At 48.1% G+C, this 26,330-nt stretch overlaps 1 protein-coding gene across 1 annotated transcript in view; it reads left to right on the top strand.

Moving 5' to 3' along the window:
• The window catches only part of CLASP1 (cytoplasmic linker associated protein 1), a 390,996-nt gene that overhangs the window by 10,055 nt on the left and 354,611 nt on the right, over nt 1-26,330 (top strand). The window contains exon 2 of the mRNA XM_082262205.1: nt 20,414-20,893. Within this exon, the coding sequence (XP_082118331.1) occupies nt 20,699-20,893 (195 nt within the window). The 5' untranslated portion in view covers nt 20,414-20,698. The remainder of the gene's footprint in view (nt 1-20,413; nt 20,894-26,330) is intronic.

Below are 26,330 nucleotides of genomic sequence, written 5' to 3'. Positions count from 1 at the left end.
CCCAAAACCTGAAGGATAGTAAACTGGTCTTTTTCTTAGAAAGTTTGGAGACCTCCACTCTAGAGTACCCATTTGAGGAGCTCCTACCTGTCCTCTTCATAAGACGATTGATGTTATCCTTATGATGCAGATATGTCCTCTTTTCCGGTGCGTTGTTTTGCAAAGTTATGTAGAAGCTTCTCACATTCCAGGAGTCGCTCTCACAGGTGGTGGGCACATCTGCTCATTGTGGATGAATCGCCCACATCAGTATTGATCCGACAAGCCGCATATCCTCGGGCAGCATGTCAGGTTGACACTTAACCTTTTGTGTGACAGAAGTGTACTTTGCTTGGAGACATCTTTATGCATAGAGTTTAGACTATAATTATCTGGTTGGTGTCTTACCTCACAGCAGCTCCTCAGCATCCAAGCATGTCAGTTTCCTCATACACTGGAATTTTCAGGGCTAATATTAAAGGAAAGTGGAGTCTTCTATTTGCCAAGGAACCATAAGTCCCAACCATACCCAACAGTGCGTGGCTAGCAAAAGTACCCGGGAATCGAAATTTCATGGTGAGTGGAACCACTCTCTTACGCAAAGGAGCAGTTTGGCCTACCCCTGGTCCAACATGCCACCCCACACCTACTCCACAGTGTGCCAACAGAGCTGCTCAGGTAGGGAGAACATTGTTGATTGGTGCACTGTCTGTGGGGGATGTGTTGGAGCGAGGGGGGAAGTCAGTCCACTACTTTGTGTTAGAGAGCGTGTTCCGACTCTCCAGATTTCTGCACTTACAAGTGTAAAATCTGTAATTTTCTTAGAGATATTAAAGGTTCCAAAACAAACTTGTTATACTTACATGCTCTTTGTTATGGTTTTGCACAGAGCAGCCCTGATCCTCCTCTTTTTGGGTCTCCGGCTGGCGCTCCTGGCTCCTCCTCCTTGACTAGTGCCCCTAATAGCAAGCCACTTGCTATGCGGGGCAATGGTGTGTGCTAGTGATCGACCAATATCATTTTTTATTGCCGATATCGATATTTTGGTCATTGCATATCGTATCGGCCGATATCTGCTGATATTTTTGGACATTTAAAAAAAAATATTTTTTTTTTTTTTTACAGGTACTCTTGTAGAGGGATCTGGGGGGTCCAAAAGACCCCCAAATCCCTCCTCTGCACTTAAAAGCATTCAAAACGCCACGTTTGGCTGTTTTGAATGCTGTCATTTTTTTTAATTGGTCATGACTTCACTTCCGGGTTTTTGCATGGAGACCCGATCAGAGCCGAATGCGGCTTTGATCGGGTCTTCGGCGGCGGTGAAGGTAGGATGACCGGGTCTCCCGGTGGGACGGGAGACCCGTCCGAGCCGCAGAAGGTGGCGGGAAGGAAGGACGTCCCCTCCCGCTCCTTGTAATGACAGCAGAGTGGCTTCTCAGCCGTATCGGTTGTCATTACAAGACAGCCGACCATCGGCTATGGACGCCGATATCCGGGGTACAGGCATCACTCCGGTACAAGCACTTTCCGAAATATCGGCAACCTCAGGGGCTGATTCCGATATATCAGGGAAAGTGCAGATCGGCCCTCGATATATCGGCTGATCCCTAGTGTGTGCTCGCTCCCGAGCCCCGTCCTATGCATCCATAAGACACACAGAACTCTGACTCAGTCCCCCACCCCATGCTCTCCTTCTCCTCATTGGCTTACTGGCTTTGATTGACAGCTGTGAGAGCCCAGGAGAGTGACCCTGGACAGCTGAGGCTTCCGTGCACATCGCTGGATCAAGAGGGGGCTCATGGGAGTATGGGGGGGGGGGGGTACCAATAAAATGAGTGAAGGTAAAAAAAATCCTTCAGCCTTTACAACCACTTTAGGCTGCATTCACACCTTGACAGTTGGAGTTGCCATTAAAATGAATGGAATCTCAAATGTGCGTTCTGCGTTTTGTGGGCGTTTTCAAATCACGGCAAATCTGCCCATGATTCAAAACGCTGAGGTGTGAATTCAGCCTCAAGGAGGGTTAGTAGAAGAAACCCCAATTTCTTAGGTTTATATTACAGGACAGCATTCTTGAATATTGGGTTAACCTGCCACTTTCAGGAGATCTGGACACTGGCAAAGCTGTAAGGACAGCCCATTCCTGCTCCCAGCATGCCTCAGTTCTTTGCTAGTGTCCTTAGGAGAACAGACATCATGTTACCATAAAGGAAGCAAAATCTTTTTTTGTTTTCTGTCGAGACATTTTTTTTTTTCTCTTCTAGGTAATTTTTTCAGTTCCTACAAAACCATTGAGGCTTCTTTTTTCAGCTTCTAGATTGGTTACTCCTTGGCTTTGTCCTAGGCCAGTGTTTCTCAACTCCTATTCCTATCCTCAGGACCCACTAACAGGCCAGATTTGCAAGATAACTGAAATACATCACAGGTGATACAATTTGCTGCTCAGTGATTGCAGTATTCTAGTCTGCTTCTCCCCAAGGTAATACTTAAAGCTGAGTTCCAGCCTAAATACACACTCACCTGTCCCACGGTCCAGAGATGCGCCGTCGTCTCCCTCTCTGCTCTGCGGCGCTGGCATCACTGATGTGGGCACCCGGCTGTGACAGTTTGCGGCCTCAAAGCCGGGTATGCTCTGCGCATGCGCGAGTTGCGCTATGCGTCGTGATTGGCCGGCAATCTTCTGGGACCTCTGACATGTCCCAGAAGATTGCAGGGAGGGAGGGAGAGAGGAGAACTTCCGCTCAGGGTGCCGCGGCGCTCCCGAGTGGAAGTGGGAGCAGGTACCTGTCAAAACTAGGTACCCGCTCCCCCCCCCCCCCCCCCAAAAAAAATGACATGCCAAATGTGGCATGTCAGGGGGTTAGGACTATTTAAAGCGGAAATTCCACTTTTGGGTGGAACTCCGCTTTAACTGCTTTACGCCTGCCCGCCGCAGTTATACTGCGGCAGGCAGCCTCTCCTGGGCAAACCGACGTAGCTATACGTCGGCCACGCACAGGAGACTAGGGGTGAGCATGCGCCGGTGGCGCGCCCCCACTTGTCATCGGGGAAGCTGATACAGCGGGCAGGCAGCTGAGATTGCTGCCTGACACCCGCGATCGCTCCCCACTGAGAGAGGACGACGGGCAGCTGTTGTAAACACAGCCATTCGTTGTTCTCTCTGGAATGATCACAGAGCACCTGTGATCCTTCTATATAGGAACACATGTCTCTATGGTCATTTCACAAGCCACACCCTCAACAGTTAGAATCACTCCCCTAGGCATTTAACCCCTTGATCACCCACAGTGTTAACCCCTTCCCTGCCAGTGTCATTCGTACAGTAACAGTGCATATTTTTAGCACTGATTACTGTAGTAATGTCACTGGTCCCCCCAAAAGTGTCATAAATGTCAGTTAGGGGTCCGATCTGTCTGCCACAATGTCGCAGTCCCGCTACAAATCACAGATCGCCACCATTACTAGTAAAAAAAAAAAAAACAATAAAAATGACATAAATCTTTCCCGTAGTTTGTAGACGCGATAACTTTTGCGCAAACCAATTAAAATATACTTATTCTTTTTTTTTATTGGATGTTTTTACCCGCGAATTTAAAAGTATGCATTTTTCTTGAGCCTTTCTTGTGCTAAAGGTACCAATAATTGCTGACAATAAAGTGATATTAATTTAAATTATTGATCCTAATTAAAAAGTGGAATATAATGCAGTAATATATAAAACAAATATGTACACTTTTTTAAAAGTTTTCGGTTTCGCCTCCAAAATTTCCATTTGGTGGATTTCTAATTACAATATCACTTATGTTGCAATTGTATAATTAATATATATATATATATATTATTAGGGCTGAACAATATTCAATGTAACATTGAATATCGTGCTGCAGGAGTGGGCGATAGTCACATCGCCGGATCATCCGATATTGGGGACTCACAGTGAAGGAAGGTAGAAGAATACAGCCCGACCGTCCCGCATGTTAAGTCCGTCCTGCAGCTCTCCTGACTGAGCGGTGAGCAGCGGCAAAGGGAACCAATCACGCGTGCCTGCACACCTAATTGGTTCGCTGTGCCGCTACTCACGACGTGATTGGTTCGCTGTGCCGCGCTCACCGCTCGGTCAGGAGAGCTGCAGGACGGACTTAACATGCGGGACGGATGTCGGCATTGTCGGGCTGTATTCTTCTAGTTCCACAGCATAGTCACACACAGTGTCATGATCATCTTATTAACCTGCAGTTCCCTACATTACCATTAACCCTGGCCTGCCCTGTATGGTGCAACTGCAATGACATTTAGAAGAAGGCTGCCTCTGCTGCACTACTTCCCAAATCCAACTACAGTAACATTAACCCTGGCTTGCCCTGTAGTACAATCAGAAGAAGGCTTCTGCACTGAATCCCTACAGTAACATTAACCCAGTATTTAGCCTGGATTGATGGCTCTCTCAATATCGCAATATATATCGTTGGGAAAAAAAATATCACAATGTACTTTTTTCCAATATCGTGCAGCCCTAATATATATATATATATATATATATATATATATATATATATATATATATATATATATATATATATATATATAATATATATATATAATATATATAGTTCTCTCTTTCTCTCTCTATATCTACATCTGGATATTTTTTTTTTTTTTTTGGATGTTTTTTCCCACAAAAGAGTTATCCTTTAAGGCAGATTAGGGGACAGGTGTATGGATTTCTGATATAATTTTCGGTCAGAGCTCAGGTTACATTCCAGCGAGGTTGGGAACGTGTGCTGAGCCGATTCTTTATAATGGCTGTACAGCTCTACAGTTCTTCTATTTAAATTTTGGTCATTGTGTGATTGATAATTAGGATTTGTATTGGTTCAGAGTTCTACAAATGGCAGACCAGACCTCTGACTGGTAGAACACAGAGCCTCCTGTTTGACTCCTGGGTGACTGGCATACTTTGCAGCACAGAGTCTCTTGTCCACGCCATGCTGAACATCCGGTGTCCTTGTCCATCCCTGAGCCGAATCCAGTTTCTTTTTATCTGAAGGGGGGGGGGTTTGGAGGAAAGGGAGCAGTCCCTGTGAATCACGTTTTCCCGGGTAGCTCCCTGTTTGGTAGATTTGACAGATACAAGCTTTCCATTGAGTGGAATTTTCAAGCGTCTTTGTTCTTTATACCCAAATTGTGGTGTCGGGATCCTCCCATGTGAACAGAAGCTGATTTCACAGACTCTAGCAGCGATTGGCCTCGGGGGGTTGTGTCTGACAAGCCTCCTCTGGGGCTTCCTAGCCGTCATTCCGAAGAATCTCCGACACCTCTTCCATCTGTGTCTCTTGAAATGGGTTAATTAGCAGAGTTGATGCAAGGGTGTAGCTGTTCTGCAGCTTCATGCCGTGCGGAAGACTGCCAATCTGCTTCTCAGGACAGTCTGCATTGTTTGGAACATTTCTCCAGACGTTGAGGTATTTGCTGATCTGCTTGACACCCATTTATATGGTAATCTCTGGTTAGATGAGTGCGGTTGCAATTTTTTTCTTTCTTTTTTACAGGTGCTGAAATGAATGGCATCTGAAGACCGGCGAGCCCAGGCATCATGTAATCTCATCACGAGCCTGGCTGTGGGTGTGTAGCTCTTCACTCTATATACAGGCTTCGTATACAGTGTTCTGTGTTGCATATATATGCTCCACTTATTACCATGCGCCCATGATCTTCTCAATCTGCATTGTTTGATATGGATCTGCAGAGCTGCATGTGTTCTTAATAAGTACCACACTTTCCTCTTGGAGTGCATGTAAACCTGAACAATGAGCTTTTGTTAAAGTGGTTCTAAAGGCTCAAGGTCTTTTACCTTAGAGGGCCTTTCACACAGGCTTTCTGTCCCACGGACTCAGCTTTGCTCAGCAGGGGACCGATCCGCCGATCCCTGCTGAGCAGGCAGATGACAGCTCAGTCTCCGCTTACTTTGCAGAGACAGAGCTGTCAGATCCCCGCTCTCCACTATGGGAGATCGGATAAAAATGGACCTCCTGTCTGTTTTCATTCGATCCGATCCTGCAGACGGGTGGAACATAGGGTTTCCATCCGTCTGGATTTCACAGACCGGATCGGATAGTAGTGGGTGTCAGCAGACATGTCACCGCTGACATCCGCTATCTCAGAGGGGTGCACGGAGCATCCGATCAGGTCCCCCTGAAGAACTGACAGGGACCTGATCGGAAAGCCCGTGTAAAAGGGGCCAAATGCATTCTATGCATGAAGATAACCTTCAGTGTGCAGCAGCTCCCCTAATACTTACCCAAGCCCCATCGCAATCTAGCGATGTGCACAAGTGCCTCTGCTCTCCGGGGACTGACTCTGCCTCCTCATTGGCTGAGACAGCAGCGAGAGCCATTGAGCTAATCAAGAGAAGGGGGGGGGGGCAGGACCAAGCTGTAGCTCTGTGTGTAAATGGACACACACAGCTGCTTCCCCCATTGCAAGCTGCTTGCTCTGGGGGCACTTGGCAGGAGGGAGGGGCCAGGAGCGCCAGAGGGGGACACGAGAAGAGGAGGATCAGCGTTGCTCTGTACAGAAGGGAGGGACCAGGAGCGCCGGCGGGGAACCTGGGGAGAGGAGGATCGGTGCTGCTCTGTGCAGGAGGGAGGGGCCAGGAGCGCCAGCGGGGGAACCTGGGGAGAGGAGGATCGGTGCTGCTCTGTGCAGGAGGGAGGGGCCAGGAACGCCGGTGGGGGTCATGGGGAGAGGAGGATCGGTGCTGCTCTGTGCAGGAGGGAGGGGCCAGGAGCGCCGGCGGGGAACCTGGGGAGAGGAGGATCGGTGCTGCTCTGTGCAGGAGGGAGGGGCCAGGAGCGCCAGGGGGGGGGGACCTGGGGAGAGGAGGATCGGTGCTGCTCTGTGCAGGAGGGAGGGGCCAGGAGCACCGGCGGGGGACCTGGGGAGAGGAGGATCGGTGCTGCTCTGTGCAGGAGGGAGGGGCCAGGAGCGCCGATGGGGGACCCGAGAAGGGGAGAATCGGTACTGCTCTGTGCAAAACCCTTACACAGAGCAAGTAGTATGACATGTTTGTTTATTTTATTTATAAGAGACTTTAATATCACTTTAAGCCAGCCACAAATTAATCAGTTTCATCCATTAATTTGAATTTCCATCAATCTATGGTCAGGCTGGTTCTACTGCAGAGAAGAAGAAAGGGGCACCTACTAGGTGTAGTATATAGGTAATATGTTTAATCTGGAGGTTAACAACTTAAATGTTTAAAATCTTGAGCAAGGCATATCAATATCTGCGTCCTGCTGCACCCTTCGATCGGTCCCGCTGTAGGTCTGTGTGCAACCTCACAGAGGGTCGCGCCGTGGATCCATCCAACAGCGCTCTCCAGCCTGGATGGAAAGCTTCATGCTGACACTCCAGGGACAGCTTAGATGTTGTACAGCAAGTGACGACGGGGGCGTAGCACGCATTGGGAGCGTGCGTGATTTTTCCTGGCTGTATGGCAGCCATGTCAGTACAGGCCATTATTGAGCCATTATTTCACCAACACCAGTTCCTCATCCCCTTTCTCAGTGCTCCGCTTTTTTCCCATTTGGTTTTACTGAAGTCTGTCTATTGATTGACTTCAGTACAACCAGCCTGTCTGGGTTTTTTTTCATGCGATTGCTGCCGGTGACTATATCATTGTATTCTGACGGTGGGGGAAACCTCCCGCTGTCCAAATACAATAGTGCAGCAGGAGGGATTCCCCCCATCAACACTGAATGTGTTGATGGGGTAATCAAGCAAATTATTTATTTTATTTTTTTCAACCCATAGTTGAAGGAAATAAAATTTACATGATCTATGACCTTCCATATTTCCTCCCTTTTTAGTCTGTGAGGGTTCATTCAGACAGCTGCTGAGACCCGTCCTCTGTGCTGAGCCACTTTTTGCTGTACCTGCATCCACCTCGGAACTGCGTGCAGGCAGCTCATAGTAATGGATGGAGACCCAGCCATTGCACAAACACAATCTCATGTCAAAACTTGACCTGCAGGCAGGTGCGGGTGCATGGATCCATGCACTATCTCCTCAAATTTTGACATGCAACTGTGTCTCTGCAACCGCAGCGTCTATGGCCTTCCTTATTTTTTCAATTTTTAGTCTGTGACTGTTCATTCAGACAGCTACTGAGACCCGTCCTCTGTGCTGAGCCACTTTTTGCTGTGCCTGCATCCACCTCGGAACTGCGTGCAGGCAGCTCATAGTAATGGATGGAGACCCAGCCATTGCACAAACACAATCTCATGTCAAAACTTGACCTGCAGGCAGGTGGACGGATCCATGCACTATCTCCTCAAATTCTCACAGGTGGATGCAGACACAGCAAAAAACAGCTCGGTATGAAGGACTGGCCTCAGCGCCCGCCTCAATGAGCCCTTAAAGTGGTGGTAAAGGTGAAAGGTGTTTAATCTTAAAAAAAACATTTTGGATGCAGCCCCCAGCCCCCCCTAAATACTTTAACAACAAACAAACACAAGGGCGCAGCGGCCTAGTGCTTTATCATTTAGATGGTTTAGGCTCTGAGGAAGAGGCTAGGCCTCGAAACGCGTTAGCCCTCAAGAATCTAAGGGAAAACTCGCCCTCGGATACCTTTACTGAGGACTGCGTTCCTTTTGTGACATGCTTTTAACAAGAACTCGTTTGTGAGTATTTTTAATCCTTATTTTTAAATAAACCATCTAAATGATCATGCACTAGGCCGGTGCGCCCTTGTGTTTGTTTGTTGTTACAGTGTTTCCAGACTTCCCTGGTCGTGTAAGGGGCAGCAAGGCCATAGCATTTCTTTGGGTTGTCGTGTGTCCACAGCTACAGAAATAGTCGAAAGACCATAAGGTGAACTAAAGTCTACACCACTCTGAGCGCAGGTTACGGGTGCTTTGCACCAAAAAAACTTTATGTACCCCCTAAATACTTACCTGAGCCTGATCTCGGTCTCACGCATGCACAGTAACAACACTGTGCGCTGCACAGTGTTGACGCAAGTTGCCATAGCAATGGCAGTGTCGACGGAAGAAAAAGGACACCTGGAATTGCGTCATTTCTGGTTTTGAAATAATGCGATGCCAGCAGCGGAGAATGCCCATTGACTCCTGCGATTTATAAAACTGATATCTCAAAACTGAAAAAAAAAAAGGAAAAAACGTGCTGCACAGGAAGTGGTGCCACTTGTAGTGCAATGTTCTCACAATAGTTGTCACCGTCTCCTCAAGTCTTTTGATAGGCTTAAAGGAACTGTGGTACCCAGACGTTGATTGCTGCCCGGCCATTTCGCTTTTGCATACATTTTTTCAGCCAGTAAGTGGTACTCTCCCATCCTAATCGTCTATTCTTAGCGGTTCCTGTTTGAATGACTGATTGCCTTTTGGTTTTAGAGTCCACATATTTTGGTAAGCGCTCCTGACTCTTCATTCTGGTGATGGTCGCACTTAGGGTGATAATTCCCTGTTTCTCAACACGTGAAGTCCTTCCTTTGATCAGATATGGACTTTATATCTCGGAGCACCCCCCCTTTTTTTTTTTTTTTGCAGAAAAAGAGGGTTCCCCTATGGTGGGACTTTTCAGGCACTCTAGTGAAAATACAGAATGTATGAACTTCTCTTTTCAATAAAATTAATTTTGTATTATACTATACTATTGTATTTTTACTAGAGTGCCTGAAAAGTCCCACCATAGGAGAACCCCCTATTTCTGCATTTGCGTACCTTTGGGATGTGGCACCATCATCAGGGTCGCCATTGAGAGCAATCTCTTATACGTTATTTTTTTTTTTTTTTTTAGAAGATTGAGGACTTTTTTTTATCCTTTTCTGCGTTTTTAAATTGTTTGATGGAATTGATTAATTTCCACTATTGTCACACTGTACATTTATTTGTATTGCACATTTTTGGACTTTATTTGAAGTTTACTTTTCACATTTGCCATTTTGCATATTTTGCACAATTCTTTGCACTTTATGGATATCGATATCTTTATATACACAATTGTATATGATTATATGCAACACTATTATTTCATTAGGAGCTTGTTGCTTAGCAGCGCAGCACTTTTTTTTTACCTCTTTTTTCAGTCCTTTTACAACATTGTTGTGGTGCTTACAGCTGTTTTTTTATGACTGTAGCGCAGTTATATTTAGTGATATCTCAAGAGCCAACGGGAGACGGGTAATTATGTACCTCGCTGATGTGATAAGCCTGGAAGTGCAGGAATTAAAAAAAAAAAAAAAAGTACTTGGACAAAAAAATAAAAAAAATAATTAAAATTTATAGACACAGGTTTTAGCTACCAGTAAGGACATGGATGTTGGGGTGAAGCTCCGCTTTACCTTCTTCACGCTGGCTTCATGCACAGATGTGGGCATTATATCACACATACAGTAGATGCAATCAGGAGCCAGTAGGACAGGCTCTAGGCCATGTGATCACTGTGACAGCCAATCACAGTAATCACATGATCAGGAAAGCATCTGGCATTACAATCTCCTTAAGGCCCCTTTCACACAGGCGGACCGTTCAGATCCGCCTGTCCGTTTTTTTTGGCGGATCTGAACGGTCCCCCCATGCATCTCTATGGGGGATCGGATGTCAGCGGAGACATGCCCGCTGACATCCGATCCGTCAAATCTGGACGGATGGAAACCCTATTTTCCATCCGTCCATCGGATCGGATGGGATCGGTAGAGAACGGACTGACGGTCCGTTCTCACCCAATTTCCCCCATAGAGATGCATGGGGAACTGACAGCTGTGTCTCCGCACACAGCGCAGAGACACAGCTGTCCTCCTGCTGCTCAGCGGGGGATCGGCGGCTCGATCCCCCGCTGAGAAAAACGGACTCCGTCTAACTGACAGAGTGTGTGAAAGGGGCCTAAAGGGTAACTCCACTTTTGTGGGGGAAAAAAAATAGCAAATACAGAAAAAACAATATAGCGTATAGAATTGCGACACAATATTGTAATTGAATGTTTTTAAAAAATTACCTTTCCTTTTCAATCTGCAGCTGTTGTCATTTTCTGAAATTGCAATGCAATATGGCCACCTGGAGCTGTTCTGTATACAGAATGTATACTGACCACACCCCCAGAAACATAATTCCCTGCTTGTGTGATTGGCTCACCGATTTTCCCAGAAGTCTGCTTAAGATACAAGTCAGATTTCTGGCATCCCCTGCAACAAAAATGGCGAGACACTCCCAATAGGAACATGGCTGAAGGGATGCAGGCCCAGCAGATTTCCTCATTAGAGCCCTGCAGCTGCCACAGCTGATAGATAATTATGAAACCACTCCCATTAGACCCACTCAGCACAGGAACAAACAATGATTTCTTCAGAATAACAAAAGGTCGGAATCTGCAACAAAGTTTGTTACAATCCCTGCAATGTACAGAGATCACCCAGAGGGGAATGTTTTTTTTTTTCCTCAACAAAAGTGGAGTTACGCTTTAAAGGGCCAGCGGAAAGGGGTTAATGTTTACCAGTCCTGCAGACAGTGGAAAACAGGAGGAGTCAGGAAAGGTAAAAGTTCTCCTCCAGCTGCTTTTGGTTTTCTCATTGATAAATCAGTGCTGGAAGCATCTACAGGCATCTTCCTCCCCCCACCCTGATCCCTATCATAAACATGTAGGCTCAGGCAAACTGATCATTTATGGCTTAACAGGACAAGTGTACATTTTACAATATTAACCCATCACCCAACCCTGAACTAATCTGCACTAGGACCCATGTCACACTTGGGATCTGTCACCAGCAATAGAATTGTTAGATAAGAAAGGACAGAAAAGTACTCAGCCTTTTGCACAGGTTGTTCTCTTACTGGTTGGATGAGCAAGACATCGCTCTATCTCTGATGGGTGACACCAGGGGCGTAACTACAGGGGTTGCAGGGGTTGCAATTGCTACCGGGCCCCATGCTCCAGGGGGCCCGGTAGCAAACCAGTGGGTGAACTTCCAGGATCTCAAAGGTCACACTTGCGACCGGGCCCTGGCATTGCACCACTGTGGGGAGGCCCCAAGATTGCAGGAAGGGGGCCCACTGCAGAACTTGTGAAAGGATCCTGCTGCGGGACCATAATAAAAGGCCATGCAACGATAGTAAAGCGCCTCAGGATTAGTGGGAAGAGCCCCGGGCTTGAAGGGAAGGGCCCCGGCCAGGGGACTGGGGGGCCCTTCATGGTTTCTTGCATCGGGGCCCTGAAGGTTCTAGTTACGCCTCTGGGTGACACTATTCATGACTTCCTGGTTCTCCCCATTGTCAAGTTCCCCAAACTTAATGAGGGATCTGCCTGCCTCACCCTACCTTTGTTTATTCAATTCTCTTGTCTTATTTTCTATTCTCCCTAGTTCTTTTCCGGTGTGAAAAAGCACAGTTAAAGGCTAAGTTCACCTTTTTTTAAAAAAAAAAATGCATATACTTTTACAGGGGAAAAGTGCATTTATAATTTTTGTTTTCACAGGCAGCTGCAGAGCATTGCACCCAAAGCCAGTGGATCACATGTGCAATGCTTTGCCAGATTCCTGCAGACTCTTCCTACAGCTCCCTGCCTATACCCCAGTATGGACTTTGTTGGAGAGCTGGTGGAAGTGTCAGTGGACTATGCTTGTATTTCATTGAGAACTGCAAGTCTTAACTGCTGAGGTGGCAGACAGGACTTGTAGTTCATTCCATCACAGATCTCTGTGAATGAATGATGCGATCATGTGACATGTTGCAAAAGGTGGAGCTAGCTATTGCTAACTCACCAACTTATAGTAGAGTTCATAGCCTGGAATTCTTTAAAAGAGAAATGCAGGATTTCAAAAAAAAAAAAAAAAAAAAACTTATACTCGCCTATGTAGATGTAGCATCTGTTCCCCCCCCCCAATGGCTCTACCCTGAGAACTGAGCGATCGGTGACCGTACAATCTATTATCTGGGGGTGGGTTGAACCTGGTGGGGGCTCCTACCAGTACCCCCCGTCCTGCTTGGATCTGTCCTTGAGGCCTGGGTCCTTGCAAGCCTCCTGGTGCCGTGCAGAGCCGCCATTTTGTTGTAGCCTGTGTGTTTCTATAAACGGCGGCCATGTTTGTGTAGTCCGGCAGCCATTTTGCTTTGGTTTGCCATTGAAAATAGCGGCGGCCATAACAGTGGAGCCCTGTGGGGGGGCGATTTCGGCGGTGGGAGCCCCTGGTGCTGACTCCTTGATCCTTTTACTTCCTGATCGCCGCAAGTGTAGTACAGATTATCCTGGTGGCTGAGGGTGCCTGTTTTTGCTGGGTGGTGAGTCTGGTAGGGTCCTCTCCCTCTCTGCTGAGGATTGCTTAGTGCTTGTGCCTGGCGACCGGGTGGTGCTGCCAGCTCAGTGGGTGTTGTTCCTTTGCAGTGTTTTACACTTTTTGTGGGGTCCCCCTGGTGACTCATGGAGTCTCTCCACTTGATCCCCCTCTCTGAGGCTGCGAGGTCCTCTGGGTCCCGACCATCCATCAATGCACTGACGGCGGTCCTGGATTCCTTTGTGTCCTGGGTGGAGGTGGCTTTCGGGAAACGGGCTGGCAAAAAGCACCCCCACCTTTCCCTCCCTTATATGTTTCATCAGATCCTAAATCTGATTTGGCCGCCTCGGACGTGGGTCACCCTGCTGGGTCTTCAACCTCACGCCCAGAATCCTCACGTCTGCAACTGCGCAGTAAAAGGCGCTGGTGGATGCACTGATTGTATCTGTGCGTGAGACCCTGAAGATGGAGGACACAGCTGCAACAGAGGCATGGGTTCCCTTTAGCATTCACAAGCCATCCAAAGCTGCAAAGGTATTTCCTTTCCCTGCCTATTTTGACAGAGTTGTCACTAAAAAATGGGGACGACCAAAGCGTCTCCGTGGGGTGCCTAGGCGCTTTACTAGGCGTTACCCCTATGAGGAGTCCCTTTTTAAGCAGGGGACGTTTCAACCGGTGGTGGACCCTCCGGTTTCCAGATTAAACAAGGCAACCATGATTCCGGTTGAATAGTCTGGCCTTTAAGGACCTGGCTGACAGGAAGGTGGAGGCTGTGGGCCTCAATATGTACACTCTAACTGGTTAGGCATTGAGGCCGGTATTCACCATTGCCCTGGGGTCGCAAACTCTGACCGAATGGGCTAAGCTCTTACACTGTGACCTGGAGGGAGAACAGCTTCCCCCTGCCTTTGCCAAACTGGCGGACCAGCTGGTCCAGGCGCTGCAGTTTAGATGCCTCTTTGGATGCAGCTCCCCTAGTGGCTCGGCTCTCTGTTTTGGCAGTGGTCCTTTTGGCGTGTTTTTTGGCTAAAGTGCTGGTAAGCGGACCAGACTTCTAAAAAGATCTTGACTGATCTTCCTTTTCAAGGAGATCGCCTGTTTGAAGCTACCCTGGATGCCATGAATAAAGCTCTCACGGGGGGAAGAGTACTTTTCTTCTGCAGATTATTAAGGGCCTTCCTTCTTGGCTCATAAGAAGTTTTTCCATCCTCAGGGTCGCCTGACAAGGGCTCAAAGCTTTTCAGGGCCGCCCCGGTAGGATCCAAATGAATCTGGCATCTTGAGAGCCCTGGTGCAAGACAAGTGGGTCCACGGAGTCATTCATTCCGGCTACAAGATCCAGTTTCGCTCTTTTTGTCCCCCAGGAAGGTTCTTTCCTTCCAGCACCTGTTCCCGGACCGCTTGCAGGGCCTGTTTGGGGCGGTACAAGACCTGTTACTTCATGGGTGATTGTCCCGGTTCCGACTCCGGAACGTTTTCAGGGGTTTTACTCAAACCTGTTCACAGTTCCCAGGAAGGAAGCCAAAGTGCATCCAGTCCATGACCTCAAGGCATTAAACTGTTTTGTGCGGGTGCAGAAGTTCAGAATGGAGTCCATTCGAACAGTGGTGGCATCCCTGCGTCAGGGGGATTTCCTCACCTCTATCGACATCAAGGATGCCTACCTGAACATTCCAATATGTGCCAGCCATCAGCATTTTCTCCGCTTTGTTGTGGGAGAGGAGCAGTATCAGTTTTCGGCATTACTCTTTAGTCTTGCCTCTGCTCCTCGGGTCTTCACAAAAGTGTAAGCCCCGATTCTAGCCTTGTCACGTCGATGGGGGATCGCGGTACTTGGCTACTTGGATGATCTCCTGCTCTGGTGGAAAACCTGGAGATCACAATGCGAATTCTAGGGGAGTTCAGCTGGATTCTGAATTTTCAGAAGTCTGCTATGGTTCCGTCCACGGGCTGGACTATCTGGGCCTGACTCTGGACTCAGCCTTAGCCAGAGTGCTCCTTCCTCTGAACAAACTCCAGAAATTGCAGGCTCCAGTTCGTCTCTTGCTGTCCAGCAGATGGTCATCCCTCCGGACTTGTATGCGGGTGCTGGGCCTGATGGTGTCTACCTTTTTGAGGCGGTTCTGTTTGCACAGCTCCATAAGAGGTCCCTGCAAGGGAGATTCTGACTAAATGGGACAAGATTCTGGACAATTGGATTCGGCTGAGTCGGGGAACGTAGGAGTCCCTAATATGGTGGCTTCGTTCGCCGCTTCAGCTGGGCAAATCGTTCCTCCCCTTGTATTGGACAGTGGTCGCCATGGATGCCAGCCTGTCCGGCTGGGGAGGCGTCTTTGGCAAACATTCTGCTCAGGGGATCTGGATGCTGGAAGAGTCCAGACTACCAATCAATGTCTTTGAACTCCGAGCTATCAGACTGTGTCTGGACTATTGGACAGATCGTGTTCAGGGTTGTCCAATGCGTATTATGCATTATGCGCTTATGTCAATCACAAAGTGGGTACAAGAAGTGTCCTGTTGGCTCTGGAGGTAGCTGGCATTCTAAGGTGGGCAGAACGATTAGTTCCAGCCCTCTCCGCTGTACACTTTCCCGGGGTGGACAATTGACAGGCGGATTACCTCAGTTGATAGGCGTTGATGGGAGTATACCCCTTGGGACTGCCCATGGGCATAGCCAATTTTTTTCTGCCTAGTGCCCTACTCCTGTATGGGGCAGTATAACCCAATGGTTAAGAATATCAGCGGTGTCTGTCAATGAACATCAGAGAAATTAATTTTACAGTAAGTCAAAAATTTTTTTTTTTTTTTTTTATGCTTTTGTCCGAAGTTGGCTTAAAAAAAAAAAAGCTGAAAACCAGTGCAGAATTACGGAATGAAATAAGATTTCTCTTTCTGCTGCCTGGCCACTGGATGAATCATGCTTCAGGCTGGCGATGGGCTGACTGCAGTCGGTAATTGTCATCTACAGCTGTCGAGCAAACTTTATTTTTGTGAACTGCGTTGGCCATGTGCAGTTCCACGTGGATCCGGCATGACCGAGCAGGTACAGGTGACGTTTTGGTTTTGTGTGTTGATGCCAGGGAGGGGGTATGATGAAAATTCCAATCTTCACATCCAGCCTATAATACCGGCGTGGTGGTGAGCCATTGTTCTGTGTCCTAGAGGAGGGCAGGTTCTAACAGCGGCTGCAGAGCTGTGTAATGGGTGAACAATGTTCTGTCGTCTGTTGACAGTCTTTATTACAAAACCGATGTTAATGGAAATATGGAGCCGTCTACTCCATGCTAATCACTTGATTTGTTTTGGCTGATTAAACCGGTAAGAGGCTTACAGCAGCGTGTGCCAAAGAAAAATTCCTGGACTTAAAGTGAACTGGTGCTTAGGAGTCCCTTTAATGCTTTCTTTGACCAGCAGTACATACTTGCCTGTCCTTTTAGGGCCGTACACACTTGACGGAAATCGGACGAAATATCCTCTTATTTTTCTCTCTTGCTCAGCATTCATTACCGTTTTTGACAGTGCATAAATGTTCACAAAATTTCTTGTCCGATTTTTTTTTTTTTGGGACATTTGTTCCCAGACTTCCGGGTCGTCAGCAACTTCTGATCATGCGCGGTCTTTCGTATCCGATTTTTCGCAGACGTACTGCATACACATTAATCGTCTGGGGACGGACGATAAAAATTTTGGTGTTTGTCCCTCCGTTTTTTTTCGTTGAAAATGTCGGCATCGACTGCTGAAAGTTGTGTACACACTAGCCGAAAATCGTACGATTTTACCTCAGACGGGAATTTTCGGCAGATTTTCTACTAGTGTGTACCCCACTTTACTCCCCACTGCCCGGTCATGTCACTCTGAACTCTGACATCAGCAAATATAGTCTAAATCGGGGTGTCTCAAACTGGTGGCCCTTCAGCTGCTACGGAACTACAAGTCCCATCATGCCTCTGCCTATAAGAGTTGTGTGTGTAACTGTCAGTATTGCAATGCCTCATGGGAATTGTAGTTCTATAACAGCTCGAGGGCCACCAGTTTGAGACCCCTGGTCTAAATTAATCGGTCATGTGTCGTCTTCTTGAATCTCGGTAAACTTTGTGTATTTCTTCCAGATCTGTGCAGTAATCCAGTGTGAGACTTCCTGTTAAAAAGACTGCTCACTGCTGCTCTTTCCTCAACAAAAGTGGAGTCACTCTTTAAAATGTATTTAAAATTTGCAAAAAAGTACACTATATTACCAAAAGTATTGGGACGCCTGCCTTTACCCGCACTTGAACTTTGATGGCATCCCAGTCTTAGTCCGTAAGGTTCAATATTGAGTTGACCCACCCTTTGCAGCCAGGTCTCCTCGTCCAACATCAGTGCCTGACCTCACAAATGCGTTTCTGGAAGAATGGTGAAACATTCCCATAGACACACTCCTAAACCTTGTGGACGGCCTTCCCAGAACAGTTGAAGCTGTTATAGCTGCAAAGGGTGGGCCAACTCAATATTGAACCCTACGGACTAAGACTGGGATGCCATTAAAGTTCATGTGTGTGTAAAGGCAGGCGTCCCAATACTTTTGGTAATATAGTTTTTTAAAGTGGTAGTTAAGCCACTACTATGAAATCATCGAATCCACTCTGTACTATAACACAAAGTGCTCCTGTGCCGGTCTCATTGAAAAATTATCCCAATCTGTACCTAAATCAAAGTGGCTCCCGGAGCTCAGCTGACACCTCTGCTCTCTTCTCTGCCCGGCTGACAGCTCCAGTGGGCGGGCCTGAGCACTGCTGCTGACATCAGCTGGGGAGGAGGAGGAGGAGGAGAGAGCGCTGAGCAGTCACGTGATCACTGGGAGCCGCTCTGATATAGGTACAGATTGCCATATTTTTTTTTCTATAACACATGCACAGGAGCACTAAGTGTTATATTACAGAGTGGATAAGAATTTTTTTTATAATATGAGAGCAGCAGGAGTGGAGGGGCGAGCACCGATACAAGCAGGGAGAGGAGGGGGGAGAGAACAGTGCAGGGCTGCAGATGATGGAGGCACGTAAACTGACCACCGTGTCAGGGCTCAGCAGCCATGATACACTGTGGTCAGTTTACAGGGGGGAGGGTAGAAACTGGCAGGATCAGCCAGGTTTTTTAGTTATTACAGGGGGCCAAATGACACAGCACAAGCACTGTGCTGTATACAGGTGGTCCCCGGGCTACAAACATCCAACTTACAAACCACTCCTACTTACAGAGGTAGACATCAGGAAGTGAGAGGAAATCTACCCCTAGGAAGGGAAATTCACTCCTGTAAGAGTTCTCATGGTTGAGAAAGGTGTCTCCACTAAAGCTTTATCACCAATCCTCATTTCCACAACAACCCAAAATTTTCAAAATCCAAATTACTAGGGACAGAAAGTTGGGTGAAATCTTCTGAACAGGGGCACAGACAGCAAAACAAACATTACAGGGGTGGTAACCCTTCCCTATGCTATCCAAAAAAAAGTAAAAATAATTTATTTGGCTGGAGCTACACTTAAAAAATGTACCTGTTCCGACTTAAAAAAATTCAGCTTAAGAACAGACCTACAGACCCCATCTGGTTGTTAACCCGGGGACCGCCTGTAACGTGCTTTAACCACTTCCCGCAAACAGGCGTAACTCTACGTCAGCTTGGAGAAGTGGTTGTACCGAGGTGATGCCTGCAGCTAGAAGCATCATCCTGGTACCATTTTTTTTTTTTAGAACCGGTAGTCGGCTTTCAGGTGGTAAGACGATGCGGGTCGGGAGCTGCTTGGCCGTTACCCCAGCGAGCGGGAGGGGATGCCCCGCCCCCTTCCGCCGCTCTGCCTGGGTCTCCCGTCCGCCGGCTGGTTGGAGTCCAGATCAAAGCCGGATTCAGCTTCGATTGGGTCTCCGATGACGTAACCTGGAAGTGGCGTGATGACGTCCGGGTTACTCGGCGGCTAAAGGCGCCAATTTTAAAAAAAGTGACAGTGTTCAAAAATGCAGATTTCGGCATTTTGAATTCATTGAAGTGCAGAGGAGGGGTTTGGGGTCTTTTAGACCCCCGATCCCTCCATAAAGAGTACCTGTCACTGCCTATTATTGTCACAAGGGATGTTTATATTGCTTGTGACAGCAATAAGTGTCGGTTCACGCAGGCGCGACCTGACTTGCCGGGGCGACCTGTGAAGTCGTGGTGCGCAGCTCGCACCACGACCTCGGAGCGGCCGGCATTGACTTCATATCATTGAAGTCAATGCAGGTCGCTCCAGGTCGCCCCAAAGAAGCTCCGGACCCTTTTTCTAAGTCGGAGCGACTTGTGTCACTCCTATTAGAACGGGTCCTGTGCTAATCTATGGCAGGCGACCAGGTCGTCTGACAAGTCGCCCCAGTGTGAACCGGCTCTAAAAGTGATCAGATTTTTTTTTTTTTTTTTTTTTAAACTGCTAAAATTAAAAAATTTAATAAAAAATAAATAGGAAAAAAAAAATAAAAGTGTTAAAGCACCCCCGTCGCCATGAGCTTGTGCACAAAATAAAACACCTACGAAAGTCGGGCCTGCAAATGAAAGCGATGTTCAAACCACAAATGTGATAACTTTACTGCCTAGTTTTTTTTTTTTTTTGTAAATGCTCCGGTCACTCACAGCGCCGGAACCGCCGAACCCGGAAGAGACGCTGAGGGAAGATGTCAGCTGCCTCAGCGGTGTATGGGTGGCCACTGTCTTGCAGGGTTTGTTGTTTTTTTTTTTTTTTTTTTTTTTTTGGGGGGGGGGGGGGATACAACCGATTTAAGAGGAAAAGTATCCGTTTTTTTTTTTTTATTCTAGGGTAACAAACGCTTTAATGAATACAGAGCTACATTGGTGTCTTTTCTATCTTGCATTCAGCTCTAATACAAAACCACTGCAAAACGTTTGGTTTTCATCTCAGCCCTTGGTATCTGCTGTGGGATTTAGTAAAATGCGGTCTGAAAAATGAGTTGCGTTTACATTAATAATGTGGAAGTTGCATTTGTTTTCCAGGTTTGGGGGTAATACAAATGTAGAATATCAGAAATATTTAATAATGTGTCTCTCTGTATTGTGACTGTAATAAGATAAGATGTTAATAAAAAAAAACAATGGCGAGGTTCTATTAATAACTGTGACTTTTCTCCTCTCTTTAGGACTGTCTGCAGAGCTATGTACCTCTGGACAAGCGGCTTTACATTACAGTGCCTCTCCCCTTCTTGCTGAATATTTAAATTAGACTTTTAATATCACACCAGCTGCTCAGCAGACACATGGTGAATTGCTGTCATTCCCAGGATTGCAACTTTGACGGCCAAGCCCTCCGCAAGCTTTTTTACACAAGCGACGTCCACGAGGAAATAGCTGCTGACGGATCCCCTGACACCCCCCCCCCCACTACTGCCTTTACTTCTTAGCGTGTGCTACATCGCCCCCTAGCCATGGAGCAGGGAATGGAATACTGGTTTGCTCAGATCCAGCAGAAGGATGTAGGAAAACGGCTTCAGGTGGGACCAGACCTGATAGAATACCTATTGGATAAACAGAAATCTGTGGATCTAGAACAGGACCAGACTCTGCTGGATAAAATAGTGGATGGCCTGGCTACATCCTGGGTGAATTCTAGCAATTACAAGGTAGGGGCTGATCTGCTCTTCATCATTTGCTTTGTACTACGAGGCGATGGGGTGTATTTCTTATGTTTGCATGTGAGAAAATTGTTATAAACCTTATTAAAGTGGGACTACATTGCATCTGAGCACCACAAATCAAAAACTCTAATCATTTTTTGAAATTCTCTTTATCAAGTTTATGAGAAGAACAATACAATACCAATCCAAATACTGTATAGGGTGCCATAAACTGTACCCAAACAAAAGGAAAACAGTGTAAAAAGTAGAGACTGACTGATTATCGGCAGGGCCGATCTGCACTTTCCCCGATATATCGTAATCGGCTCATGAGGTTACCGATATATTGACGATATTTCGGGGAAGTGTTGTACTGGAGTGGTGCCTGCAGCTAGAGGCATCACCCCGGTACCGCGTCCATAGCCGACGGTCGGCTGTCTTGTAATGACAACCGATGTTGCTGCTATATACTGCTGATGAGAAAAGGTATTTCGCAGTTTATATTTACTAAAATAATTAAATTTCCATGTTCTGTGTGCTGTGGGAGATCAGATATAGTGAATGCAGACTCCTGGGGAGACCGGATGTAGTGAATGCAGAGTCCTGGGGAGACCAGATGTAGTGAATGCAGACTCCTGGGGAGGCCGGATATAGTGAGTGCACTGGGGAGGCCGGATGTAGTGAGTGCAGAGTCCTGGGGAGACCGGATGTAGTGAGTGCAGAGTCCTGGGGAGACCGGATGTAGTGAGTGCAGAGTCCTGGGGAGACCGGATGTAGTGAGTGCAGAGTCCTGGGGAGACCGGATGTAGTGAGTGCAGAGTCCTGGGGAGACCGGATGTAGTGAGTGCAGAGTCCTGGGGAGACCGGATGTAGTGAGTGCAGGGTCCTGGGGAGACCGGATGTAGTGAGTGCAGGGTCCTGGGGAGACCGGATGTAGTGAGTGCAGGGTCCTGGGGAGACCGGATGTAGTGAGTGCAGGGTCCTGGGGAGACAGGATGTAGTGAGTGCAGGGTCCTGGGGAGACCGGATGTAGTGAGTGCAGGGTCCTGGGGAGACCGGATGTAGTGAGTGCAGGGTCCTGGGGAGACCGGATGTAGTGAGTGCAGGGTCCTGGGGAGACCGGATGTAGTGAGTTGCAGGGTCCTGGGGAGACCGGATGTAGTGAGTTGCAGGGTCCTGGGGAGACCGGATGTAGTGAGTTGCAGGGTCCTGGGGAGACCGGATGTAGTGAGTGCAGAGTCCTGGGGAGACCGGATGTAGTGAGTGCAGAGTCCTGGGGAGACCGGATGTAGTGAATGCAGAGTCCTGGGGAGACCGTATGTAGTGAGTGCAGGGTCCTGGGGAGACCGGATGTAGTGAGTGCAGGGTCCTGGGGAGACCGGATGTAGTGAGTGCAGGCTCCTGGGTTTAGTAACACTTTAGCGTTGACTGAGAGAGTGAAGTTCAGCGTGAAGGAATACCTATACTGAGGTTGCCATATCTGATCCTCTCTTCTATTCTCTGGTTGCATTTCCGGTCAGCAGGAACAAATATGCAAATTAGGAGGTTGATTTCACGCTGACTCAGAAAATATTGATGACAGACACAGCCAGGCAACTATCATTTTCAATAGGCCATCAGAATGGGAGCCCTTCTTTTGTTTCCTTCAGTGCTGGTTTTCATTTTAGTGCTTCATGAATGCTTTGTGAACAGTACAGAAACTTCTTTGATGGCCCCATTTAACTACTTTACCCTCTCGCTGCCAGAACAGTTTCTCAGTTTTATTGCAAACGTTTAAAAAAAAAAAAAAATTTTCGCCTGAAGATTGCAAAAAAAAAAAAACCCAAAGCATTATTTTGTTCCTGAAAGCAGACAACCCAGTGATGGCAAACCTTGGCACCTCAGATGTGCTGGAACTACATTTCCCATGATGCTCATGCACTCTGTAGTGTAGCTGAGCATCATGGGAAATGTAGATCCAAAACATCTGGGGTTGCCTAGGTTCACCAGCACTGACCTAGAGCATAAAATGGTGGTAGTTCCAATTGTTTGTTACATAATACCACAAAGGTCTAGGAAACGCAAAATTTAGGGGTTGAGGTTGCACTGAGTAAATACCCAACATGTCAAACTTTTTAAATTTGTGTGCACCAGTGAAATGGTGACAAACTTCAGTACCCTATACTTTCTATAGGCGACACTTTAAAAGCCCCCTATAGGTCAGCAAGTTTAGTGTTACGGAGGAGGTTTGGTGCTAGAAATCTTGTTCTCACTCCGGGGTGGGCGGGGACATGTAACGTGTTGATTCTTCATGCGTCGGCTCCCCGATGTGTGCATTTGTTTATAAATGCGTATATGTAGAGGTGGGGTGTCTCTTTTTTTATTTTTTGGGGGCCTTTGTGCTTGGGTGTAATTTTCTCTTTACTCTGACTTTTTTGTTTTTCTTCACATAGAGGTCAAAAAGTGTCAGGTTCTCTTTAATGAGACATCCAGGGACTAAAATACTCCAGATGTCCCCTCTGTGCCCCACTGAATGTAATGCAGTGCAGATTGCACTGTATTTGATTATTTTACAGCCATGCTGGCCTGATGGGCGGGGGGAGGAGGAGACCGGGGGGGGGGGGGGGAGAGAGACTCGGAAGTGACATCATTTCTGGGTGAGCAACAAGAAGGTGAATAATATGAGGTCAAACCTAAACACTTTAAATTTGTATGCAATCAGGCCGGCCCTTCCACTACATAGTTGAAGGTAAATCTAAAGGAAATCTAACAACAACAGTTGTATACAGGCATACCCCATTTTACGTACACTTGCGAGTACGGACACAGCCTGGTCAGCTTGGCATTGCAATACTCCTGGTTTTTAACATTGGCGTCTATGGGAAATCTTGGTCAGCTTGACATGGCGCTGCTCCCAAGTGACAGAGATACCAAACTTAGGGAGCACTGAGAGGGGACCCCGGACTACAACATATCCTATTTGTGGCCAGCCAGGTAATCTGCCATGTCATAGTCCAGGTTCGCTTTTCGGCCTTTTGGCTAAGATCAAGTGTAGTATCTGTTCTTATCAGTTGGTATGGACCTTGATGGTTAGTATCGGCATGGGGCTGAAAGGTACCGGGGCGCTCTGGGCGTAACTGGAGGACCGGGAAGTAAGCCATGTCAGAGAAAGCCGGATGGGTCCAGTGCCTTCTGATTTGAATGGGTCCGCCCCTGTCAGTTTGAAGGGAGTGAGAAAGCCGGCGTGGTCAACCGGTTAGTACTGCTCCTTGATGTAATGGGTGGGAATGCGGATGGTGGTGAGAGGGCCTCTCCTCCTGGGTGAATTTGGCTGACAAGGGGGCCATTTTTATCCCAGTTGAAGGTAAGCTCTCCCTAAGCTGTCTACGTTCCTAACCTCCTGGCAGGAAGGGCTACACTGGGTCTGGCCATGGGCTGAGACCGAAAAAGCCCGTGGTGTACGTGCCCCTGGGGTGGCAGCCCAGGGGTGCCTTAATTCTCACTGGTGAGGGGCAGCTCACCTGAGTTTTTCGGCACCTTGGTCACTGCACCATCACACTTTTTCAGCACCTGCCTCTTGGGGTGGGCCTTTTGGCCAGCACCAGAGGAATTTTTTTATTCCTGGCCGGGGGGCCTGTCAAGGTCCTGCACTTTGGCACTACCCAGCACTTCTCCACTTCCCTTTCCTCACTCTGTTTTTTCTTTGTCGTGTGTCACGTTTGTCCCTTTTTGGTTGAATCACTTGCACGATGAGTATGGCGTAGGTCCTCGGGCCTGCCCTGGAAGTCTTGGGAGGGGGTGGATATGGCCTTCTGGCTTAGTTCGCCCTCTCTCATGGGGTCTCCCTTTGGGGGAGCCCCACCTAGTACTTGGGGTGGGCAGTTTCGGCAGTCCCCCTGGAGAACGGGGTCTGCCTGGCTTCGGCTGGGCGGACCTAAGTGAGTACCTCAGTCCCTGTCAGGAGCTTCGCGCCCCAGGGGATCAGGGTCAGGGCCCTTCCTCTTCGGAGGAGGGCTATGTGTACGCCTTGTGCACTTTTTGTGTGTCTCACGTTTGCGTGTGTGCACTTTTTTATGCACCGGGTGTTAAGTCTTTTGAGTGTGTTTCACACACCACAGGCTTTAGGAAAAAAAAAAAAAAAAAAAGTCATAGTCCAGGTTCCCCTTAACATGCTCCCCAAGCTTGGTGTCCTTGTCACCTATGGTTTGGGAGCAGTGCCATGTCAAGTTGACCAAGATTTCCTATGGAGCTAGTGTATTTACATGCATTGAGAAATGAAAAAAGGTATTGCTTTACTTTCAGTACATTTTCATTTTACATGCATGCTCTGGTCCCATTGTGTACTTAAAGGTGGGGTATGCCTGTAGTGCGTATCCAGCTTTAGCTCAGCTCCCTCCCTCCTACCAAGCTGCACCGGCTAATCCAGTCTCAGTTCCAGGCCCGCAGATGGGCAAGCGGAGCCTGGGATTTATGTTCGGGGGGGGGGGGGGGTGCACATTACCGGAGTGTGTGAAAGCAGTCCGCCGCCAGACTGCTAGTTAGTTATACACCCAGCCACCGGGAGTGTGTGTGTGAAACCCTCCGCTGTCAGGTCCATAACGACTGATCGGACCTGGCAGTGAAAGAGTTAGTGGTGAGTTCACCTTTTCATGAAAAATCAGGTAAGTGAACGCAAAATAAGCTGGTCACCTCTCCAGGGCCCACTGCATATAGCGGCCTTGGGGCCACCTCTCCGGATCCCACTGCACATAGCCTCCTTGGGGCCACCTCTCCGGATACCACTGCACATAGCGGCCTTGGGGCCACCTCTCCGGATCCCACTGCACATAGCGGCCTTGGGGCCACCTCTCCGGATCCCACCGCATATAGCGGCCTTGGGGCCACCTCTCCGGATCCCACCGCATATAGCGGCCTTGGGGCCACCTCTCCGGATCCCACCGCATATAGCGGCCTTGGGGCCACCTCTCCGGTTCCCACTGCATATAGCGGCCTTGGGGCCACCTCTCCGGATCCCACCGCATATAGCGGCCTTGGGGCCACCTCTCCGGATCCCACCGCATATAGTGGCCTTGGGGCCACCTCTCCGGAATCCCACCGCACATAGCGGCCTTGGGGCCACCTCTCCGGAATCCCACTGCACATAGCGGCCTTGGGGCCACCTCTCCGGAATCCCACTGCACATAGCGGCCTTGGGGCCACCTTTCCGGATCCCACCGCATATAGCGGCCTTGGGGCCACCTCTCCGGATCCCACCGCATATAGCGGTCTTAATGCCCCCGTGCTGCTGCTGTGGTGGTCAATGTGCTGGAATACAGAGCTCTGGAGAGAGTATATCTATCGTAATGCTAGCAATGGCAGGTCAGCCACATTACCCCAGAAGTCCGATTTTATATTTTTATAACTGCAACTGATGTATTCAATAAAATTGGATGGCCCCTGCTGTACAGACAGTTTCTGCTGCAGA

Source organism: Pelophylax lessonae, assembly GCF_965119305.1.
Source record: "Pelophylax lessonae genome assembly, chromosome: 6".
Lineage (NCBI taxonomy): Eukaryota > Metazoa > Chordata > Amphibia > Anura > Ranidae > Pelophylax > Pelophylax lessonae.
Note: the sequence above shows the minus strand (reverse complement) of the source record. Positions and strands in the feature narration are given on the sequence as shown.